We start from the raw sequence: 23,217 nt of genomic DNA, 5'->3' as shown, positions 1-23,217 counted from the left end.
AGAACACTTGCTTGTATAAGGGCCAGTGCATTTCGTATTCGGTGAGTTACGATGTACAAGGGGAAAGGGCCGAATATTAAATATCGTGATAAATGAGCTCGCCTAAGGTGAAATGAAATGCTGTGACACGCACGCTTCCCAAGGTGCTGGGTTGTTTGTAAAGATTGCGTAAGTAGAGCATGCGGTAATTATTTGATTTCGTTGATGTGATTTCAAATTCGTTCTTGTATATGCTACATGTATAGAATTTTTCCTCTCATTCGCCTTTTTAATGTACTGCTATCCTACTCTAATCCCTTGATATTCGTAGACAAATATAAGGTTATATCATTCTATTTGCCCTCTGACTTGCTTCTCGTTTTACCGCGCAATGTCTTATTTGAATTCTCAACCTAGCTCAAAGAGTAAAAATTGAGAAAATCCAATAACAAGGGGCGTTATATTTTTCTTATAAATAAGAATTTAAAGCTCACTTTTGTACTAAAAATTTTCATTTTAAAAATCGTGTGCGAGTGTGAATTAAACTCAATTTTAGTGATCCGTACGCGTCTCGGGGCTGATGTGGGAGCCAGGTAAGACTGTTTAGTTCTATTTAGTAAACAGCTGCCCCCTTTGTGCGAACTCAATGAGCACTAATTAGGTACAGTTACTACTGGTAGTGCGCACCTCATAGATCCGCATAAATAAATAAGTAAAACTCAAAACCCGTTCATGCTATGAATGCACGGGATGCGCATCTAAAATCGCTAGTTAACTTAAAACATGTAAATTAAAATCTCATTAATAATAATACAAGGTTTTTTCATGTATTAATAAGTTTATAAGTAAGAAAAGTTCAGTTTGACATAAACCGAGCGTACAATTTTTTTTTTCTAGGACGTAATTCTCGAAAGCATTTCAAAAACTGAGTACCAGTAGCGCTAGCATCATTTTATATTAAAATAATACAGGAGAAAAAAATTGACATTGTGCTTATTTTATGCGTACAATATTTAATTTATTTAAAATTATTCTGCGAAAGAGATTTTTTACGAAACATAAATTTATAGATTCATGTCAAAGCAAAGGAAGTATGAAACATTTTACAGAATAAAACGTTAAAGAGGATTAATCAATAAAATCTTAGGAGATAGAAGAGGAAACATTTTGATATTTTTAAAAATACTCTTTTTCGAGCCCAAATACATAAGCAAATACTTGTAATTTTTCGAGAAAATGATTACAAATTGTGAAAAAAATTGTTGTTTTCCATTTTATGAAAAAGTCTTATTCATGGGTTCATGCGTAAAAATACGGCGCTCATACACAAGAGAAATAGTAAAATTTTAAATTATCATACATCATATAAATCTAAAAATATGTCTGCGCGTATATACATTATTTATGGAAAAAGAGAAAAGGAGAGTGAAAATTTAGAAAAACGTTTTTCAGTATTCTTATTGTTTGTTTTTTATATCATTTATTTTAGGAACTAAATTTGAATAACACAAAGTTATACTCATGTATAGCCACTTACATGGAATGCCAAAAAATCTATTGAAAACCTTATAGCTCTGAAAAAATTTACAGAACCTACGCTAGGTAATAATTACTGTCGTTAAAAAGATATTTTCATTTGCAAACTAAAATTGGCTTTATTATTTTCATCTATGAAAAAGTTTGGTACTCGCTTGAGTTGTTAACACGCCTGCAAAAACAAAAAAGAGCATTCCTATAGGTAACATCGCGTGCAGCCTGATGGGTTGTAAAACTTCACATATAGGTGACCGTAGGATGATGCACAAGCGTACTTCCAGTCTTGACTTACTCGGATATTACTACTTGCGTCGAAAAGTTTCTAAGGCAACGCAAAAGACCACGTACAGCATAGCTTTTTATTTGTGTGCTTTCTACGAAAGCCAAAATAAATAATGCCAACGAAAAAATATGAAGGTAAATCGTTAGTAAGTAGTTCTTATTTGCACCGTGAGGTTAGCGCACGAGCGTAGCGTGATAAACACGTTGCAAAAAAGGACTACTTTAGTCACAGATAAGCGTGACTTAACAGCGGATTTTAGCCACACTGTGCTATAAAAATCTTTTCTTTTATATAAAGTAACAATAACATAAAAGACCTTTGCAAAAATTTTACAATTAATTTCATAAATGCATTTAACGAATATTTTGATTCGTGAGTCCTTTTGATTATATTTAGCTTACTTTGAATTGTTATTATATAATTATGCTAGATTAATCGGGATTCGATTCATCGATAACAAATAGTTTTATTTAAAAAGTTAAGTATTTATTTATTAAAAGCAGGTAAATGTGTACTCGAGCGATCTGTGTGAAGAATCGTATAAGAGTTGAATAATCAATTTTTTTGCGAAGTATACTATAAAGTATACAGAACAGAAAACGTATTCCCCGATTTAAATGAATAATTTTGTTAGTTGATTTTTAACAAACTTTGTATAAAAGCTGTAACATTACGTAGCACTTTGATGCACATTTCATGGCTTAATTTCTAAAGGCTCTATAATTGGTAGTCAGCTTAAAAAAATCAATTATTTATATTACTCCTTTAATGTGAATAAAATCAAGTATTGCCTGAACAATTAAATATTTTCATTTACTTTAGTCGTAGCCATCAATTTTTTCGCGTTCATTTCGATCCCCACAAGGCGTTAAAAAATATACCATCTATTTTGTAGGTATCGAAACTCAGCGTTCACGAAAGATTTAACGCAAACGCGTATAAACTTTTACACTCTCGGGGTTGATCCGGCCCAAAAATTTAGCGCAGCACAGAACCTCCTTTCTTTACTCGGTCAACCCATCATTGCGTTTTACGACTCACGCCACGTCAATCGTCCTCGCTTTGTCAGATAAATCCCTCGAGATGCACGGCTCTTTTCTCTTGCTTTCTCTCAATCTTGGAGAGCGTGCTTTAGTCGTTTTTCAGACGTGTGTTAGAAAAACTCTTTATACTGCTTTAACAAATGTTTGTCAAGAATCAAAGGGAGAAGGTCTCTTAAACGCGTCTGTGATGTTGGTATTCCAAGCAATTGTGTTTTGATTAAAATGACTGTGTAAGCAGTGTTTGATTACGGAGACGTAATATTGTTTGTTCAACGTAATTGTTTCCCTGGAAACTGTTCGTCCACGGAGAGATGTATTTCATAAAATAAACATACAATTTTTTACTTTTCAAAGGCTCTCGAAAGGAGTTACTTTATTCAAGAAAATTAATTATTATTTCCGTAGTGTTTCACGATTGCCTATTGTCTGAGCATAAGTTGTAATGATTTTCTATGCGCCATCATTACAACTATTTTTATCCGTAATAAGAATTAAATTTATATTACTTGCGTATACAATTAAAAAACGATCCAACTCGAAAAATAAAAATTGTTAATATATCTATGATGGAAACGCATTGTACGCAAAGTTATAAGTGAAGAATTATAGTTCATTATTTCCCTCCCGTACATAGTATCCAAATAGGAATAGTTTCAAAGAACAAGACAAAACACCAGCAGTTAAATGTTACGACTACTATACGTGAGGAGCAAAATTGATTATAACTCTGTGGGAGCATTGGATTCTATATCGTACAGGAGGGGAACCGACTTCAAGAGTTGTACCTTCTATATTTTCTGTCATTATTCCATTACAAAGGAAGAAGGGGAAACTATTAAAGGAAAGGTGACAAATGTTAGAGCCGGGCAAACGTGCCGAACCGACGCTGCCAATATGACAACAATAGAAAGAGAAAAAGTTGTTAAGTTATCAAAATCAGCTTTAAAGTTCCAAATTTTAGTTTATTTAAAATTAATGGTCACTATAATATTATAACGTATATAATAATTAAATGATATTTTCATTTCATATCACCATTTCATATGTTCAACAGCTGCTACATTCTATAAATATGTGTTACCATACAATGTTTTCTATGGTAATCATACTCGTCCTGTCAACATGCCTAAAGTAGATTTTCTTCTTCTTTCCGTACAAATACAAAAAGTTTTCTACTGCGGGGATGACGCGAGTTCTGTGACCTATTTTTTAGTACATCTTTAATATTTGACATTCAGTTATCTACTTTACCCAGTGAAAAATATCATTAGAGGTTATTATAGGTCACTGATTTTAGAGCACAAAGCGGCCTACGAGAAATTCATCGTTAACGAAAAAATTCAATTATAGCGATTGAGCAGATCAATATAAGCTGTCGGGTTTTCCCAGAAAAGCAATCAGCCACAAAAATAGAAAATGGAATTTCAGAAAGCTTGTTTTTTAATATTTAGTCGAGTGTTTGAGTTGTATTCCTTCATTTCCGCTTCATAAATTATTGACCACATTGTTTCCTCCGATTTCCTATCCGTCGCATCATCAGAGGGTATAAACGAGTTCGTCCACCTTTCGGCACAGGGATTAATCAACGCTCGCTATCGTACAGCCTTTGATCGAGAATCAGTTGCGCCAGGACTTTCCTGGTGATTGTAACGCAAGCGTGCTATGTATTATATGCATGCAAGCTTGGGCCGCGTGGCCGTCGGCTTTCGCACCACAGTGTCATAAGGAGAGGGAGCCGAGAAAGAGAGAAGCTCGGCTGACGTTTCGAGTACAATACGGCCAAAGGTGTTTAGTCAGGGGCTGACCTGAATTCAGGTGGGGTGAGAATCAATACCTCGAGCGCGCGCCTGTTCACCTCGCGGGTTGTGGTTGCTATGGCGACCAGACTCCTTCTCCTTTATTAAATATAACCTGCGTGCTGGAGCCATTTCCACGAAAGAGAGAGAGAGAGGGGGGGGAGCCTTACAGGTGTTCGAAGGGTGGCGCGCAGGTCGCGATGCGCCGACGCGTGAATTTTCGAGAAGCCCGGGTTTAATGAGCGGGGTGCGCCCGCGCGCGGATCTCTTCTTCGCATGCTTCCTGCGCGCGCGTGTTACTTGTGCAGAACCGGGCACGTGCCGGAGCTTCCTGCAATCGTTCGAGAGCCTAAATACTTGCGATGAATTTAATGTGCTGAACGGGAGAGTATCGGGCTTCCTCGGTTTTAGAGCTTTTGACTCTTTTTCCGTTGATGCGCGTCTTCCGCTCCACGCCTGCATGTATATGTGGACGGAGTTGTTTTAGAGTAGTCGAGAAAGTTTTGCCAAGTTTGTATGAGTAAAATATACATTGGAGCGGCGTGTTTGGATGTATATTAATTATTCTACTCGAGTTACTTGCACCTGTTGCACCGATGAAACCTATGGTTTTTTTTTAAAGATTCTGATGACTTTTGAATAGCTTTGTAATGTCTCCTAAATAAGAAAATTTGCAGTGAACATTATTTGATATAGGTACTTCATTTGCAACTTGATTTTCAAATATATAATGATTACTAAGCGTTTCTCTATAAGAAAGAAAAATAATGAATTCATCTTTTCTCTCATCTATAATTCAACTAATAGAGAAGCAAAAGATTCAAATTTTCATAATTTTCTCAATTTATTAAAAGTTGGTGGTTTAAAAAATCCCAAAAGTAACTTTTGATATAACTTTAATGATCGAAAAGTGGCTGACGATGTTCTAAACAACTTTACCGAACAAACTTGTTTTAAAAAATAAGTGTTTTATGCTATAATACATAAAGAGGTCGTTAAATTTTATTATTAGATTATGACTATATTTTAGCGATATTAAAAAGTCAATACTATTTATGAAAATATCATTTAATTATTATATACGTTATTACATTATAGTGACCATTAATTTTAAATAAACTAAAATTTGGAACTTTAAAGCTGATTTTGATAACTTAACAACTTTTTCTCTTTCTATTGTTGTCATATTGGCAGCGTCGGTTCGGCACGTTTGCCCGGCTCTAACATTTGTCACCTTCATCATTATATGCGAGAGGTAGTTACTGAGAAACTACATTGAACCATGAGAGCTAAATTAACTTGCACAAAACTTCTTACTAGATACGCGCACTCTCGGTATTTACTACGGCTACCGGCACTACTAGTTTGATCAATTTTCACTGAAAGCAAAGTTATTTATAGGTATACTTCGATTTTGAATAAAATAAGACATTTAAGCAAATCTTTGGTTTTATTGATAAAGCCAAATTTTTATTGTTATTATTTTATATACCAATTCGATGATGATTACTTAAAATACATCTGCTATGAAACGTCGAAAAACAAGTTATGGGATCTTACAGAAATGTACCACTATAACATTTTTATTGATAAGAGGTTGTTGTTAAATAAATAATTTGTCAAGTAAACGGTTTAAATATAATCAGTAGCTTTATCAAAATATAAGTGTTTAATTTGTTTATGATTGCAAAGCTAATAACATTACTGCTGTAAAATAGCAAAATATTTGCGGGTCATTCATGAAGTCGAATTCCATGATCAAAAAAAAAAAAAAAATATATATATATATATATATATATATATATATATATATATATATATATATATATATATATATCTGTTTTATCAAAAGCATAGCACTGGACAAACACAGCACTGAATAATTTTCAATTAAACTGATATAATCTTTGTTGATACTGCTGAAATGATACAGCGGTGTAATTATATTTGCCATTTATAAATGCTGAATTATGCAATTATAAAATAACTAATATAATAGTAAAAGGGAATACGAATTATTTTTATTAGTTATCGCTCTATACATAATTTAATGCAGCATAGTTTAATATGAATTTTTCTTCGCACGAATTTTTTTTGAAGGTATAAATAATATTTTTTCTACCCGTAGAGGAGAAGTGAATGTTCAAAAAAGAATGCAAAGAGTGCAACGTACAGCGATATTGTCTATCTTTTATTTTATTTTTGCTAATAAAGTAAAGATATATGTGACAATTTTTTATTATTGAAAATTTCTGGAAGAAAAATGCGCGTTAAATGTAATAACATTGTGTAAACGGTAAATCTTTATTTATTTATCTATTTAGCGGAAATGTTCAATTTACTTATACACTTTTGAATTCATACAATGCAAAGGTCAGACTAACGTATTTTTGATCAACTGAAATTTCACGAAGCAGTTGTGGTAGCGTCTGGCGGAAATACTGCGAGTGTCGCCGACGATCCACCTGGGAGACAACGAGTCAAGGAAACAAGTTAGAATTAGACTCTCACAACGACGGGGATGTTAATTTTCTAGTAAATTCGCCAGGGAATCTGAAAAGCTATTAATTCTCATGCTTCACGGCACTCTAGTACTAGTACTCGACTGCTCACCCGTTTGTCAATCCCTTACTCCAGGGCATTTGTTTCGCATACTTCATTTTTGTATGCCGCCTGTTGGTATATTATTGTTATTTGCATTCGTAAAAATTTTTCCTTCTTAATTGTTGCATGTCAATGCAAAAGAAATACGAATCTAGTTACGTATAGAAGACTAAATTATTTAGTATTTATTCATGACAGATTCGTTGATGATTAAAGCATGAGAATTATCTTTTTGATGTAAATTATGTACTTGAAATAAATCTTCTGGGAATAAGGTGTAATTATGTATTGTCCTTTGAGCTTCAAGCGTAGATTGCTTTCCACGGCACATTGTATACACCCTCAGTGTTTTGAAAGGCACGTGAATCTCCATTAAAAAAGACTTGATGCAAGCTCTTTTTATTTCAGGGGCCATGGCTTTTCTATAACCCCTGCTGTGTTGTGTTTCCCCCTTTTTCTTTGGAACTGTACTTTTATACTATGCATAAATAAATATTATTCATAAACGAATAACATGTATTTTTTTTAAATATTATTAAGGTTAAAATTAAATTTCAAAAATCCATTAAATACATGACAACATAATTATAACCCCTCATATTATCAAAAAGAGAAATTATTTCGATATTGTTTACTGTACATCTATTTGTGAAATCAATAAAAAATATATTAATAATTTTACAACATTCATTATAAGTTCAATTTTTTGTCGAGTATATAATACGCATCTATATATTATCTTTGGTGTAAGAACAGACACAACAGAGTAACAAATGAGTAAACTCGTGTCGAATTTAGCCCGTTTTAAACCAAATCAGCTATAATTTTTTCTATTCATTTCGATTGAGCTACCCTGACGGATCATTTTCCTTTTATTAATCTTATTATTGTTTCGTATAGTTCCATCACTAAACGCATACACTTTGTATAATACAACAAATAGTGCATTTATTTCGACACAATGAATAGTTTTCTTGTCTCCCTAATGGGCTCCCTTATCGTGTGAATAATCCATACAGCCTAAGCAGTCATCAGCTAACGTATTTCTTAGTACAGCTATTTCAATCAATGCGTACGTATGTGTACACACACGCGAATGGTTCGGGTTGGGGAGATCGAAGTTAAGATACAAGAGTGCGTAGACAGTACGGAATTCCTGTGCGCATCTTCACGCTTCGTGGAATAAACGAGCCCGTGCTCCCTACTGCCTAATGGCTCTCCGACGCGAAAGAATTACACCTAATATCCTGTCTTCTCTCTCTCTATATCGTTCGCTATCTTCTTCTTCCCTTCTTGCGCTCTTCCAGGCGACTTCCTTTTTCACACACTACCTCCAACTTTTTCTTCTCCACCCCAAATCAACTTCATCTTTCTTTTTGTCCTATCTATTTTCCTTTTGTCTACATGATTTCCAAGTGTGCTTTCTCTCATCCCAATCGAATTCAACACAATCGACTTTCCATAACGAGAGGCATTTTCGTCTACAGCACGCTACAGTTGATATGACAAACACATTGTTCATTCCTTTTATCTTTAGTTTGTAAATAAAGCAACATTCAAGCACTAATTTCATCTTCCATAAGAAAATGATCTATATGCTTCGCTCAATGACAATGACAACCATCAGGATCACCCAAAGGTGTACGATAAGCTCAGTTGATGCTTTTCATGTAACCGCAAAAAATAAATAAATAAAAGCACCAAGTGTACATAAAAAGAAAATGTTAGGCAAACAAGAACGGTATAGCCTTTTTAAAAACTTGTTGATCCGAAAAGCCCTCCGCTCGTTTTTGCTCCCGCGTCTTCATCCTACTTTCACTCCCCGAGCTTACGCGCGTTTACCACACCCTCACTATACACACTTGGCGCCCCTTGCTCTTTTTTCAGCAACAACGAAGGCGGCTGTGTATTTCCTGCCGCTAGAGGTGTATGGCATCGAGCCCTTTCTTGAGTCTGTGAAAACAGCCCCTCTATCCCACATCGACGCTCTCGCTGCGATAAGCCGAAATCGCGCACTGCGATAACGAATGGATCACGTGCGCACGCGCTCGGGCCTATACAAGAGAGAGAGAGAGAGAGAGAGAGAGAGCGTCTTAGGGGGTGATTAATCTCTGGTCGTTCGCTTGCTTTTCGGAGGCTCGATCCGTTTGTAAGTCAGCGAGATGTATGCGCCGTGCACACAGTCTGCCGCTACGCTCGCTTTCTCAAAGGGAGGCTGGGAAAGGATCTTTCGAGCGGGCGTAGGAATTTTGTGATTTACTCCGGGGTTTCACGCTGCTACAGTGGCCTTTAAAGTGGAAGATGTTGAGCTGTGGGATCGGAAAGTGCTCGATATGATTTTGACGATTTTTGGTTGGAATTTGAAAAATTGCACGGGTTACCGCGGAAGCCTGCAAGATTGCTTGTTTTCGCAAAGAAAAATAGAAGACGTTAGCCTGTGCGAGAACCGTCGATTACTTGTACAAGGTCCTTGGCTAACTTAAATTTCAGTTTACTTTTTAAATTTAGTTCAGGTTTCAAGTTTTTTCCACGTTTAGTTTTGTTGTTTAAAAGTGGAATAATTTTCGTCAAACTGCACGGCAAACTCAATTAGTAGAAATTGGTTTTCCTTTTAAAAAGTTTAAGGAACCTATACTTTTTTGTGTGGATCATATTCGCTAGCAACTACTTAAAAAATACGATAATGTCTTTGGAACTTCGTGTAAAGTTTGCTTGGTCGTGAGACACATCAGTCCAACAGTGAAATAACAATGGCTGCAATATCGATGTATGGTTGAAACAGAATTTCACCATATTTATGTCAAAAATAAATTCGTGTAACTTCTTGCGTTCACTCCACTTGATTAGGAATTGAACCTCTTAGTAGCGCACTTCCGTTTTAACGATTTCAGCCTCAAATTTCACATTCAGCGCTCGTTTAAAAATCCGAGAAATTTCTGCACTTGCTTGTACACTAGGCGTGTAAGGCAGCACCTGCTGGAGCGTCTTCAATGTACTTTGCGCGGAAAAGCTCCTTGGAGCACACTCAAGCCCATATCAGACGCCAGTCTGAGGCTGCACTCAAAAAGCTATCAAAATTTAATTACTTGTTTCTCAGTTTCTCGAGCGAACTCGGGCAAGGGAAACGAAAGAGAAGCCAGGCAGAAGGAAAGATAGACGAGCGTATTCCACTCGAGCGGTCATACAGGCACTACACGTGCCCAGCGCAAAAGAGGCATCATCATCCAGCGCAGCCTCTTGACTTTTTGTTCGCCCTTATGCTTGACGCTCGGTTCGAGACCACAAGTGCGCCAATGTGTTTGCTAGCGTCCGCACAAAGGGCTGAAATTGATTTTAGCGCCGCAGCGACGACGGCGCGCTGCGCACTTTTAGTTCGAGTCGTTCTGAGGCTCACCCTCGAGAAGAGTCAAGTAGAAGGAGTTGACTGACTTAGCTCGGCCCTGCGACCGATGCTGCCCTAATAAGACCTTATTTACGCCAACTTTACTGTGAAACTCGATTTTTCCGTTTACGTGTCGGGCTGAAGAGAAAAAAGTTTGCAAGAAATAGCGTGCACGTGCTGGGAAGAGGATAGCGTGAAGGAAGGAAGGAGAGGTGGGAGAGAAATTGTGTTTGGTTTGCGTGAAGCCGTCTTGCGTTGTATATCGGGTAACGCTAGTCTTCTTGTTGGTGCAGCAGTTTAACTGCTTGTGGAAATCAGTTTTCTTGGATGTTTACATTTGGCACCTCTGAAAGCATACTTAATTCACCTTGATAATTGATTGATTTTCTATAATAGGAATCTATGACAAACAGATCGAAAGCTCGATTTCGATTAGTTCGTTAGCTGCATCTACAGAGTTATAAAATTTCTCATCTCCTGAAACAGCATCGAGATAGCGAGGGAGAAAAAAAGTAAAGGAAAGAAATGGAATAAGCGAGTACGCATCGAACTAGCTTCAGCTATCGCTTCCCGGAAAAGAAAGAAAAAGCAGCCGAAGGAGGTGGGGGCAATTACGCGCGGGTAACTTTAAATTGACGTAATTACATTGAGACGGCGCTCGCAGGCTCACAACCGAAGGCCACATTCATGCCATTCCCGCGATGATTCGCGGCGACGCTCATTACTGTCGGCTGCGAATAATTCAGAAGTGGCCGAGTACCAGCGCTAGTAGCGAACTTGCGAGGTGCCATGAATTTTAAATCGAGAGCACTGTCGTCATTTCTATCCCATGGCTGTTTGATAGCTTTGGAATGGAAGGTACATACGGACGAGAAGAGAGTGAGAGAGTAGTTGGAAATCGAAGTCGCGGTGCGACAAGTTATTCCCTGCGGATCCGACCGTAGCGTCTTTCAAGTTATCCGAGTCACTCTCAGTTCGAGGGAAAAGTCACGTGAGCTAGCATTTTTAAATTAAAATTGTTTTAGGCGCCCAGGCAATTGAATGTTTCTTCGAGTTTCTTTGAGCTATTCAGAATGGAATATTGTAATCCTTTATGTACTCCAGACGTTGTCGTTTCTTCTTCTACAATTATTGTTTTCCGTTCTTTACCCTCCAGACCAACCGTTTTTATATAAAGTTCTCGAAACACACTTTATGAGCATTTTTCTTCTCCTTATTTCCATCGCCGTCGTTTTATTTCTCCCGACTCCGGTTCATCCCTTTCCTTTTCTTTGTATAGGAGTAAAGATAGATAAAAAATCGTAGTAGGTGTCGCGTGTTAAAATAATTTTCCAAGATTTTAACTTGTCACTATGTGTGTGACGTGCGATAATGTTCACGCACGCAGCTCGTGAAGGGGATTTTTTCGAAATATGAAAGTATCGCGATGGATGAGCGCTGCTGGTATTTTCGAATTTTTTTTTCTAGGAGCGTACGCGCGGTGTAATAAAGCTGATGCACGCCTCCATTAGATTGCGGGGTCAGAGATAAATTGGAAAAAGGGATTTCCGGAAAGTTTTAAAGCCGATATGGAGCTCAGATGTATAACCATAAACTGAAAGAGAGTAGATGTAAAAACGGCAATACATTCATCGTTCCAGAATAATCTTCAAAAATCTACAAGTTATTTATTTTTCGAATAGTATGGAAAATAACATTTTTCGTAACGTGCCACAAAACATCGTGTAGTAGTTTTTAATAGCTACAGTACAGCAATAAATTATCAATGCTCCGTCTGGCAGAACGTATATATCTACTACTAGTAAACTATTCGAAACTTTGAAAAACGAAATTAATCAGTAGAACTCTCTTGTTTGAATTAGCTGAATCGAATAATTATTTAAATTGCTTTGTTGGTTTTGCTAATGATTTTGTTAAATTTTATTTGAAAATCACTCTATAAACTAGAAGCTGTCGATTGAATTAAAGTTTATAATTATATGAGGTGACAAACAGCAGCTCTGTATGATATAAAACTCACATCTTGAGGAAGACTACTCTGCGCCCTACTTCTCAAAGTTAGTGAAAATTGAAAAATTTGTAAAATTAAAAAACATTCTATTAAAGTTGACCTTGATCTTTCTATGCTTTGCTTTATTTTTATATTATGCCTCTTCATGCACTGCAAGTAACAAGAGATTAAAGTTTTCGGACTCGGATGGTGACTTAAGCACGCGATTTGGCCGAGGTTGGCGTTACTAAAACTTATTCCGCATGCTAGCACACCGCAAGCATGACACATCTTTTTCACTGTGGAAACTTGACTACTGTCTGGATGAATATACTTTTAATGTCCATGATTTTACAAGAAGTTTTCACATGCACTCGGATGAACGATCTATACTCCTACATGCTAATAATCAAAGTAAAAACAGCAATAATTTATAAGAATCCAAGGATTAAAAGTAGTTACCTGTATAACAGGCTAACAACTTTGAGGTATTTGATAAAACTTGCTGATGTACACTCACCGTTAATGGAAACTTTAAATTTGCTGAACAGCATTTGGCTTTCTCCGTCGAAAAAATATAAATATTCTAGTCGATTTTATTATGGTAAATATTGAAAATTCTTGAATTATAATTTAAAGTTTCCATTAGCGGTGCAGTACGTGAATAGAATTTAAATTATTTAGAAAATGTTTCCTAAATAATTTTATATTATTAAGCGCGTAACGCATAATGCCAATATATGGTATTGACCCATATTCCCTTTTCTCGCCTCAGTAGTACATTTTTCTTGTTTATTTGAAAAAGTGCTCGATATTGCTGTTTAGTCAAGCCAAGCTAATACATACAGATTCCACTGTACACGCATAGGGAAGGTTATATCCATTCCTCTATAAAGTCGCTTGATGAAGATTAAGCGCCATGTTCATCCCTACTATATTAACAGATCAATTCACCACAGATACTAATCCGAACTTGCAAGAAGTATCATTGGAATAAATATCGCTTTCATTCTCTTTAAGACACACCGGGCTTAACTCGTTGTTCTAATTTTTTTCCGAACGATATTGTCCCCTTTGTCACGCTGGCGCAACGTACGCGTGACGGATGAAGCAAGCGTGCGCTAAAAGTCGTTCATCGCAAAGCGGCGTCGCCGTCGTCGTTTTTTTAATCGCCAGAGACCCGATGACTTTAAAGCGGCGCACTCGTACCGGCAACTAGATCTGCTTTTTGCCCGGCGTTTTTGCTGCTCCGAGTATAAGCTCGTGCCTTTTAACTGCGCGTCTAGAAATAATAGACTCGCTATCATTCGGATTATAGCGTACGAATGACAGGAAAGTTTAGCTTTCTTAAAGCTCGTGGCTGTCCGCGCTTGTTTGCCTTTGCCCTTAGCCCAAGAAAGTTAGTTTGTTTTGACCGCTCACGGGTGAACGATATTGCGACGCGCTCGCGTTGACTCATGTTTTTCTGCACAAGGGTTCGACCGCGTCAATGTTTGCTCTTATTGCTGGAAGAACTTTCGGTAAAATCAAAGTTTTTCCGCGAGAAATTTTCATTCGTACTTGTATTGCGAAACTTTTGCCAGCCATCTTTTTACAGCGTTGCTTATTTTTGTTATTAAAAAGTTTTTGCAATACTTTCGAGATGCCACTCGACCCGGTGTCTATGCTCGCTCGCGATTTTTCAAGTTACTCGATATAATAGCGCGTCGCGGCACGCATTATACTTCTTTCTCATCAAAACATAATATTCTTCAGTAACTACGTTCGAAACTTTGGCAATTTTAAGGACCACATCCATTTTAGCCTTATTCGAGCGATAGGTCTCGGCATCATTATTATACATTAGGCGGCGAGGTCGAAAGCCCCTGCGGATTACAACTGCAGCCGCCAGCTGGCATCGATTGCAAGCTGCGCTCCGGGCGCAGTGTTAGAGGTCTAGCTCGTACTCTCATAATAACGCAAATCTCGCGAAAAGCCGTAAATCACCGGGTCCGCGTCGTGAGATTTCTGTGCCGCGTTGTATACCCTCGCAATTAATATTACAGCGGCTGATGATTGCGTTCGTCGTGCTTAAGCTTGTTTACGAGGTATAACAAGCGCTCCGGGACAATGTCTATGGAGTGTAAATGCAAAAGAGGTCGATTCGCAGAGATCTTTAGTTCCTCTGGAAATGATAATGTCTTTGCAGGAATGGAAGATTAAATTATTCGCGGGCGGATGAATAATCGCTTTATCGTTACAGTCTGTTATTTTAACGGACCGGTTCGTACAATTTTAGCGCGATCTGAAACGCGTATGTTAAATATTAAACGTTCATTAGGAGGGTGGGTGATCAATCGATTTTCTTTAAATGGATTAGCTGCAGTGAGTTGTTTGTTGCGTGTAATAATGCCGGAGGATAATGCTGCAGCTTTGCCCGGCGATCAATCAGCTTATATTCGCTTCATTGAACCCAAAATAATAAAACTATAAGTGAACCATAAAATTGAAATTCGCTTTAACGTCGAATAAACCGGTCATTTATTATCACACTGATTTATCTCCATGGTGAAATAGGACACAAAGGATTACTCTTGCTGTAACCGGCTTTGTTTTTCAAGATAATATGTATTACATTTTGCCAGTTAATGCAAAAAGGTCATTCGAAAAAAAAAACGCATTTTCTTTGGCATTATACACTGAGAAAAATTTGACAGTAAAACTTACTATCTCGGATAATAATTTGGTAACAGACTCGGAAGCTAGTAAGTTTTACTATCTTTTATAGTAAAATTCACTATAAGAGATATTAATTTTTACTATCTCAGATAGTAAAAATTGTTACGGCTTTCAAATAACTTAATTTTTACTACCTAAGATGGTAAAATGTACTATAAAATGTGGGAAAAATTATAATATTCTCAGTCGGTAAGGTTTGAATTTAATTTTTTTTTCTGGAGTAATCAGCATTAAAAAAGTAAAAGGTTAGGCGAGTTTGATATATTCCGCAACGAAATTACATATAGAAAAGAACTGAGATCAGTCAAACAAAGTCAAGTTTATTATATTTAATCGTAATGAAGCGAGGAACTACTGTCAAGATAATCACTATTTATCTTGCCATGCCCGTTTCATTGTACTTATGGTGTTTGTATGACGTTCTAATACATAAAAAGAAAATTTTAGTTGTCCACCAATCAACAAAATGCAACGGGCATGGCAAGTTAAATAGTGATTATCTTGACAGTTGTTCCTCGCTTCATTACGATTAAATATAATAAACTTGACTTTGTTTGACTGATCTCAGTTCTTTTTTATCTGTAATTTCGTTGCGGAATATATCGAACTCGCCTAACCTTTTACTTTTTTAAAAGTTAAGTTTTTTTAGAAAATTTTTTTGAGTATTTCATATTCGACGTAGTAAAAATAAAATATAAGCATCTTTAGCACCTTTCGACCACAGATTTTTTGTAACAGTTTTATCACTAACATGAAATCACTGATTGTTCTGATATATACACCACTCTCGAATTATTTTTACAGCTAGACACCAAAAACCACGGTGCGAACTATCCAGACATCGTCATCGGCCACCCTGTACACCTAGATACCGCTCTTGAATGATTTTTACACCTAGACACCAAAAACCACGGAGCGCTCCACCTAGACCTCGTCACCGGCAACCTTGTACACCTAGACACCGCCCTTGAATGATTTTTGTACCTATAATTTAAACTTTTAATTTAATAGGGCGCCGCAGTAATATTTTTTGTATGCAACCCCGCAATGATATGAGGATATGTAAAAAAGGTGGAAAAGCAATTTCCTATCATTTTTGATGCGCAGCTAAATTCACCGTCCTTTCACACTGGATGCGGTTAACTTCACCGTCCTTTCACACTGGAGAAAAAGATAATGAGTTGAGCGAATCATATACAAGATTGTTTATATTATATAAATGACAGCGTTTTTTTGACAACTTCTATTAAAAATCACTGATTAGCACACGAATGTGATAATATATAAAAATCACTTAGAAACAATTATGGAAAGTATCGTTTTTCTTAAAAGTAAAATCTCGGATACCAATATAGAAGTAAATAGTGTCGCGGGCGCCAAAGCTTCGTCTGCTTCTCAAACGCGCCTTCGTGGCGCTACAGCGCCACTTGATTTTAATTGACATTTTACGTTTATTTTATTATAATGAGTTTCTGTGTCTATTGAATTAACTTTATTATTTATTAATCGTTGTTAATATTTATTAATTTTAGTTCGTACGTCCATTAATACATGAGCTAGATCTGAAATTTTGTACGTAACAGATCTGTTTAGGTAAATGTTCAACACACTCGACTCTCATGTCGGAGCTCCAGGTTCGATTTCCGTCGCCGTAAAATAAAATTTAATCTCTTTCTTTCTTGCAAACAGCTTAATAATAATCAATAAAAATAATAAAGTAATAATAGCGCGATACCTACACTGAAAAAAAACACAGTCGTTTCTGCTGTAAAGTCCGGTAGTTTTAACCGTTCTGCCACCGTAACGACTGTTCAGTAAGAACAACGGTGTGCCACCGGTAGTTTTGGCGAGTCGCGACTCGTAAAATTGGTCGCTTACGCGGGATACCAGCAAAAACGACCGAACTGATTCTTTAAAACTGTTGAACACTACGGTAATCTTGGCGAGTCTTCGTACAATGACGGATTACTGGTGCGAGTTCAGTTAAAATAGCTGTGTTTTTTTTCAGTTTAAGAGGTGTAAAATATAGAACTAAGCGACATTCAAATAAAGTTTTTAAAAATTCGATTTCATCAAAAATTACTATCTTTGGATAGTAAAATCTAATATCTTAAAAGTCTGTTACCAATTTATCATGAAAAGCAGTAAAAATTACTATCCCAAATAGTAATTTCTACTATCAAATTTTTCTCAGTGTACTCGAACGCTCTGAAACGTTTTGAATAGGTCTGTTTTTCGAGTACAACAAAGAATCAACTCGCGAATTGTTTCACGCTATATATTCTAAAAACACGTAAAAGCATTGGGCGATTTGAAAAGCTTTGAAGTTCACCAAAGTCATTTTATTTTTAATTTAATAGTTTGTTTTCCCGCTACTTACTAGACCGTTCTTTCTATATGTGTTGCTCAGCGAAATTTTGATAGATCTGCACGCTTAAAGAAGAATAGCTACAACTCTCGAAAGAATAAAGCACCCCAGCTCGCTGTTTGAGGTCGCGCAGCAAAAATAAAAATTTCACGAAAGTGCGTCAATCTGCAGAGACGATATGCAGAGCTTAAAAATGCTCGTCTCGCGATGGCGCGTTTATGCGCCAAGCCGAGAGTGCCATTATACGCTGTCTACGAACAGCGGAAATCCTCCCTTTATGTACCCATATACGTGTGTATGCTCGCGTCTTTGTCTTATGTGTGTGTACTCAAGATATGCAATCGCGATCAGCTCAGCTTGTCCTCGGGGAGAAAGGAATCGCACCGCATCCTCGGGGAATCTGTCATGAGTGCGTACTGACGATTCATGCACGTATACACACAGCCCGGATTAGGGGCTGCTAAGGTATAACTAATCGAGTGTAAATATTTGCGAACCTCTGAGAATGGGTGGAAATTTGTCGAAAGGAGAAATTATGGATGACCTCGTGGAAGATTGACTCAGCAAGAGATTTATAGTCAAGTGCATTAGTACAGGAATTGGTGTAGAAATATTAACATAGTTATACCTTATTGGCATCACGGCGCGAAGGATATTGGACCTGGCGATGATTCAATTACACCTCGATTCTTTTATTGCAGAGAGGCTTTAAACTTTATTAATAATTGATCCAGTATTCCATCCGCCGTTCTGTCAATCCAGGTATCCATACGAGATTTCAATTTGACGTGATATTTTAAAATTAGATGGAATAAAGAAGGGTATAATAATGAAAAATCTCGAAATGATAAGTCAAATCGAATCAATGCAGAGAGAAGAGAACAGTTCTGCGGCGTATAAATGATAGTTTCAAATGTAAATTTTCAAAGCTAGGCAAAATCCCGTGGGTCCACTCGAAGTGAATTCAATCGTTCTTACTCCGATTCGACGATAATGAGCGGGCAATATACATATACCTAGATCGGTCAAGCAGCAGCGTTGCATCGAACCGGACGACCGAGTTCAATAACGTTGGCGACCGGTCTCGCCCCGTAATCTCTAATAATAAACGTGCAGCATCGCACTCGTGCAGCGCTGCATCAGTACTCACCGGTCTGTACGAGCTTGACGGCATTGGCATTGTGCTGCTTGAGCGGCTCGTTGAGATTCGCGTGCGTCAGGTCCTTCAGGGGGTTCGCGCCCTCGTCCAGCAGGTTACGATTGTTTTGCATAATAGCTCGTTTAGCGCAGCACTCGTCGCCGCACGGCGCCTTCGTGCTGCAATCCTCTTTCTCGGCTGCTACTGCTGCTCTGTAAACAAGTTTTTTTTCTACTTTTAATCCAGATGCTTTATCAAGTTGGCATATTTATTGCATCGTTAGGCTGAGAAATTTTGCAGCTTTAGTATGAATATAAATTGTTAATATTTCACAAAATAGTGAAAAGAAAACTAAGCTAAGAAACTATTATTTTAACTTTTAAGAATAACGAATGCATTCGTCTCTTTCGCTACGGTCATACCGTAATGTATACAAAGAATATATCGACATTTTTTAAACATATTATGTAAAAAAATATCAAAAAAGTTATTTGAATTACGAACAAATTGCTCATTTTTGTTAACTTCAAAGTTCGGAACTTTCTTCTTCAATACGCGCACCGAAGAAAAATGCCAAAACCACTCAAAGTGTGTATATTTTATTAGAGCAAAGTATACAGAAACTCCGTAAGAAGTGCAATTTATCAAATATTTTGCGGAGAGTATTATAAGGCGTTGCCGTATTTTTCCGGTTCATGAAAACTAAAACTATCGATCGATTCGAAACTCGTAACCCATTTGAGATATGCGCCAACGAGCAAAGTCGATAAAACTTTAAACAACCAGACGTTTCAGGTCGAGGAATCTTCTACATGCATTTTTCGCAGGTCTAAAGATATCCATAAAGCGTCCGTATGGCTCTAGAAGGTGTTAAAATTCAGGAAGAGACTCCAGCCGAGATAAAGCCGAAGAATGCGTACAGTGTGCAGCAGCGGAGTAGTGACGGTGGCAATGACGGCACATATCTCACCGTAGGAACGTTGGCCGGTCTCTTATCGCCGGGAATGGCTGCGGCCACGGTGAACGGCAAGACAGTCAGCTATTATTCCTATATACACTCGAGTACAGTGCTGCTTGCGGCTGCTTCGATAGTCGCGACAGTCATGCTCTCTGGGCCCCGTACGAATATCAAGCAGCATCTCAACCGGATTAATGACGTAGCGCAAAATCATAGCTGTCGAGCTCGGACAACAAACAGTGGTCATACGGCAATCGATGCACTTCCGCACGGGCAGACGACAGTCGTTATTCGAAGCCAGTCGATAGCTAGGGGCACTGCTGCCCTGGGCTACGATGGATTTTTGTGCGCCTCTCGGTCATTCCTATGCGTGTCTCGGTCGGTAGACTGAATGATGGCGGTCTCGTGCAGTAATGGATTGGCGCTGTCGTGGCTACCGGCCGCACTTGTGTCGCTGAAACATTCGATGGGAGCTAGCTAGACTTTCCGTTTAATTGATTTGTTCGACTCGCTTCGAATTCATTCACCGATAGTCTTATCGATGCTGGAAAATTAATTGGGGCTGCCCACCGGTGTAGTATTTGCGGGCAATAATTGAACCGGGGTATCAATTTTGATGCAAAAGCGATTGTTCGACCTTTTTCCCTAATATACTTTTTATCGAGCAGGCTTTGCTTCAGTTGATAAAAGCGAAGCGTGACTCTCAATTCGACAGTAATAGGTATGTGACCTGATTAAGTTAGAACAGCTTTTCATTTTAGTCGGGAAAAATTTAATTACGACTGTTTTCGAGCCGAAAATACGTCAGTATATTTAAATTTAATAAAAGTCCGAGCGACTCAACCAATTGAAATTTTATGAAAATTTTAAAGGTCGAAAATAGCACGTTTAAAAGTTTGTACGTATGAAGTGAATTCTGCTTCTTTGTCGTGTGCAATTTATTTTGGAAAAAACCCTTTGCGTATGAGAAACAAGAAAATAATATTTTGATCATATTATGACACTCACTACCATCTATAGATATCAAATATCCTAGCATGAAAAAATCTATTACTCATCCGCGAGTTTTGAATTCAACTGAGGAGTTGCGAATCCATTTCTTCACGATTTTTCCACGCTACCGTGCATTATGGATTTTTTTTTAACTGAAAACATTTTGACTTGTACACGGGCATCTCAAGACTATTTTATTCCTTTGTCCATGCATCAGGTGTTTCATATGATATTTTAAGAGATTTTGTTATACACAGAAAAGCACTCGGTGACTCAAGTAAAAATATTTTAAATCTAGGTAAATCCAAGTCATCTTTAATAGTATTCCTATCCAGTTCTTATAAATGAAAAGTACAATGTGACGGCACTGATGCTGTGGAGGTACAGAAGACAGCCATTATAATAATCTAGACCAACACTGACATCGCTACTATACTCCGGGATATCCAGACATAAAAACGTGCGGAATTCCTTCCCCTCTCGAAAAAGCTTGCAGTGAACAATGGTCATGCAGAGGGATCATTCACAAACATCGAATGACCCATACTGCTTTATCTAGCGGAATATAAATGGTCACAACGCGCTCTCTCCCTCTGTACCCATATGTTCCTTCTCTATTACGAATATTCAGCTGTGACTGGTAGTCTGTTACTGACGCCTTAGAAAAAGGAACTTGAGTCAAGAAATTACCACTTTTCTCAACTTGGTAAAAGATGAAAGCCAATTTTTTAGATAATTCAATTCAAAAATATAATTTAATAATAATAAATCAGCTTAGAATCGTTTGACTGCCGCAAACGTTTACCAACATGAATTAATGAACATGTATAAAAGAATTTTATGAATATTAAATTATGAATTGACGATGTCAATTTTGTTACTAAATAGCAATAATATTTTTCTAACGAGTAATAAATTTTATAATATGTGTACCAGGTTCTTCATGGAATGAATGAATTCAAATGCATTTTTCTCGGCAGAGTGAGCTTTGCTCCTTCGTGCACAATTTTTCCTAAAAATAGCGTCTGCATAATGAAAAACCAAGAAAGTGCAATTCAACTGTACACAGTATATCCAGCGAAGACTCCGCAGATTGAATTTCCTCAGAGGAAAAAACCAGCTGCTCTCTGTTTAAAAGCAATTCATGCATACGCAATCAGTGTAAATAAAGCAAACGTCAAATTCTAGGTAAAGAGAAAAAACCTGAAAAAAGAAGCTGAAAAAGGGAATAAAGACAATTGTACACCACTGAAAAAAGCTCACAAGCCTCGATCGCGTATACGCGTACGTGCTCGACTGCATGCTCACGTCTACCATATGCTACGTGTGATGCGTTACACGTCCTGCGCTGCGCGACCTCGCGACTCCACGCTACACACAACCTCGTCAATTTTTTATTCGAACGACTCACCAGCTACACGGGAACCTACTCCCCACCAGCCGCTATTCCCTATCAACAATTCAACGCCGGAATTGTACACTTTTTTCTCCGGCCCTGTGTGTTGGAGTTGTCCCACCGGCGACCGCGTCGTCGAGGGAAAAAAGAAAATGAAGAGCAGAAGGTGGAGGAAGCGGCTAAACCGATTCTGCCGCTGTACGACGAGGAATCTAGAGAGCAGTCGAAAGGAAAAATTAATTTGGCGTCCATCAAGTTACTCGCTCCCTCTTTTCCTTTGCACCCTTATGGTAGTGTTATCTAGTTTTTTCTCTCCTCCACTCTCCCCAGCCTCTTCGTCTTTTCATCTATATAGTTGCAGCCCAAGAGAGGGAACCTGTTTCCCATACTTTGAAATTTTTTTTATTTTTAAAGCCGAGAATTTCTCATGAAGAGCTTTCTGTGGCACGGATCAATTGGACTTCTCTATACAAGCTTTATTCCATAGTCATCAATGACGTAGAGAGGAAGAAGAATTAACTTGAAAAGTATATGCTACATAAGAAATTGTTCACAATTGCATAATAGGTAAGAAGTGTCAATACTATCACTAATGCAACCATACTTTGGTCACCTTCTTCTGGAAAGCCTGTACAATAATCGTCGACAGTCCCTAGCGATGCTGGTGACGTCTCCGTCTCGACCAAATACGATTTCGGCCGAAGAAAATTACTGTCAAGCTGAGAGTCGCGAAAAGCGAGAGGGACGAGCCAACGCTCTCCTTCATTCCTTTTCCTATATCTCTCGTTTCCGACAGTGTCATGAATAAATTGGCCTGGAGGTCCCTTGCGCTCTGTCGCCAAGTTATCTTGAATTCAGATTTTCTCTCGATGCTAGCGATATTGCACTGTACACGCTAGACTTTTGATGAATATTTCTGACGTGATTAAATTTCAAAGAGTGATTTCTTATAGCAAGAGAATATACAGGTATTTATGTGCACAAAGTATGTATGTATCCTTATCATCGTTAAGGAAATTAAAGAACTTGAAAA

The 23,217-nt window shown here is 37.6% G+C and overlaps 1 protein-coding gene across 6 annotated transcripts in view; it reads right to left on the bottom strand.

Moving 5' to 3' along the window:
* The window catches only part of LOC100116062, a 116,503-nt gene that overhangs the window by 68,643 nt on the left and 24,643 nt on the right, over positions 1–23,217 (bottom strand). For 5 of the 6 annotated variants that reach the window (XR_004344956.1, XR_004344952.1, XR_004344950.1 and 2 more), the window contains one exon: positions 18,850–19,049. Coding sequence is in view for 1 of the 6 variants with exons in the window: in XM_031929341.2 (XP_031785201.1) it covers positions 18,850–19,049 (200 nt within the window). In the remaining 5 variants the exon portion in view is untranslated. The remainder of the gene's footprint in view (positions 1–18,849; positions 19,050–23,217) is intronic. The other variant, XR_004344957.1, reaches the window with a different exon arrangement.

The sequence above is a fragment of the Nasonia vitripennis genome, chromosome 1 (genome assembly GCF_009193385.2).
Source record: "Nasonia vitripennis strain AsymCx chromosome 1, Nvit_psr_1.1, whole genome shotgun sequence".
Classification (NCBI taxonomy): domain Eukaryota; kingdom Metazoa; phylum Arthropoda; class Insecta; order Hymenoptera; family Pteromalidae; genus Nasonia; species Nasonia vitripennis.
The sequence above is the reverse complement of the archived record's forward strand: the minus strand, read 5'-3'. Positions and strand labels throughout refer to the sequence as shown.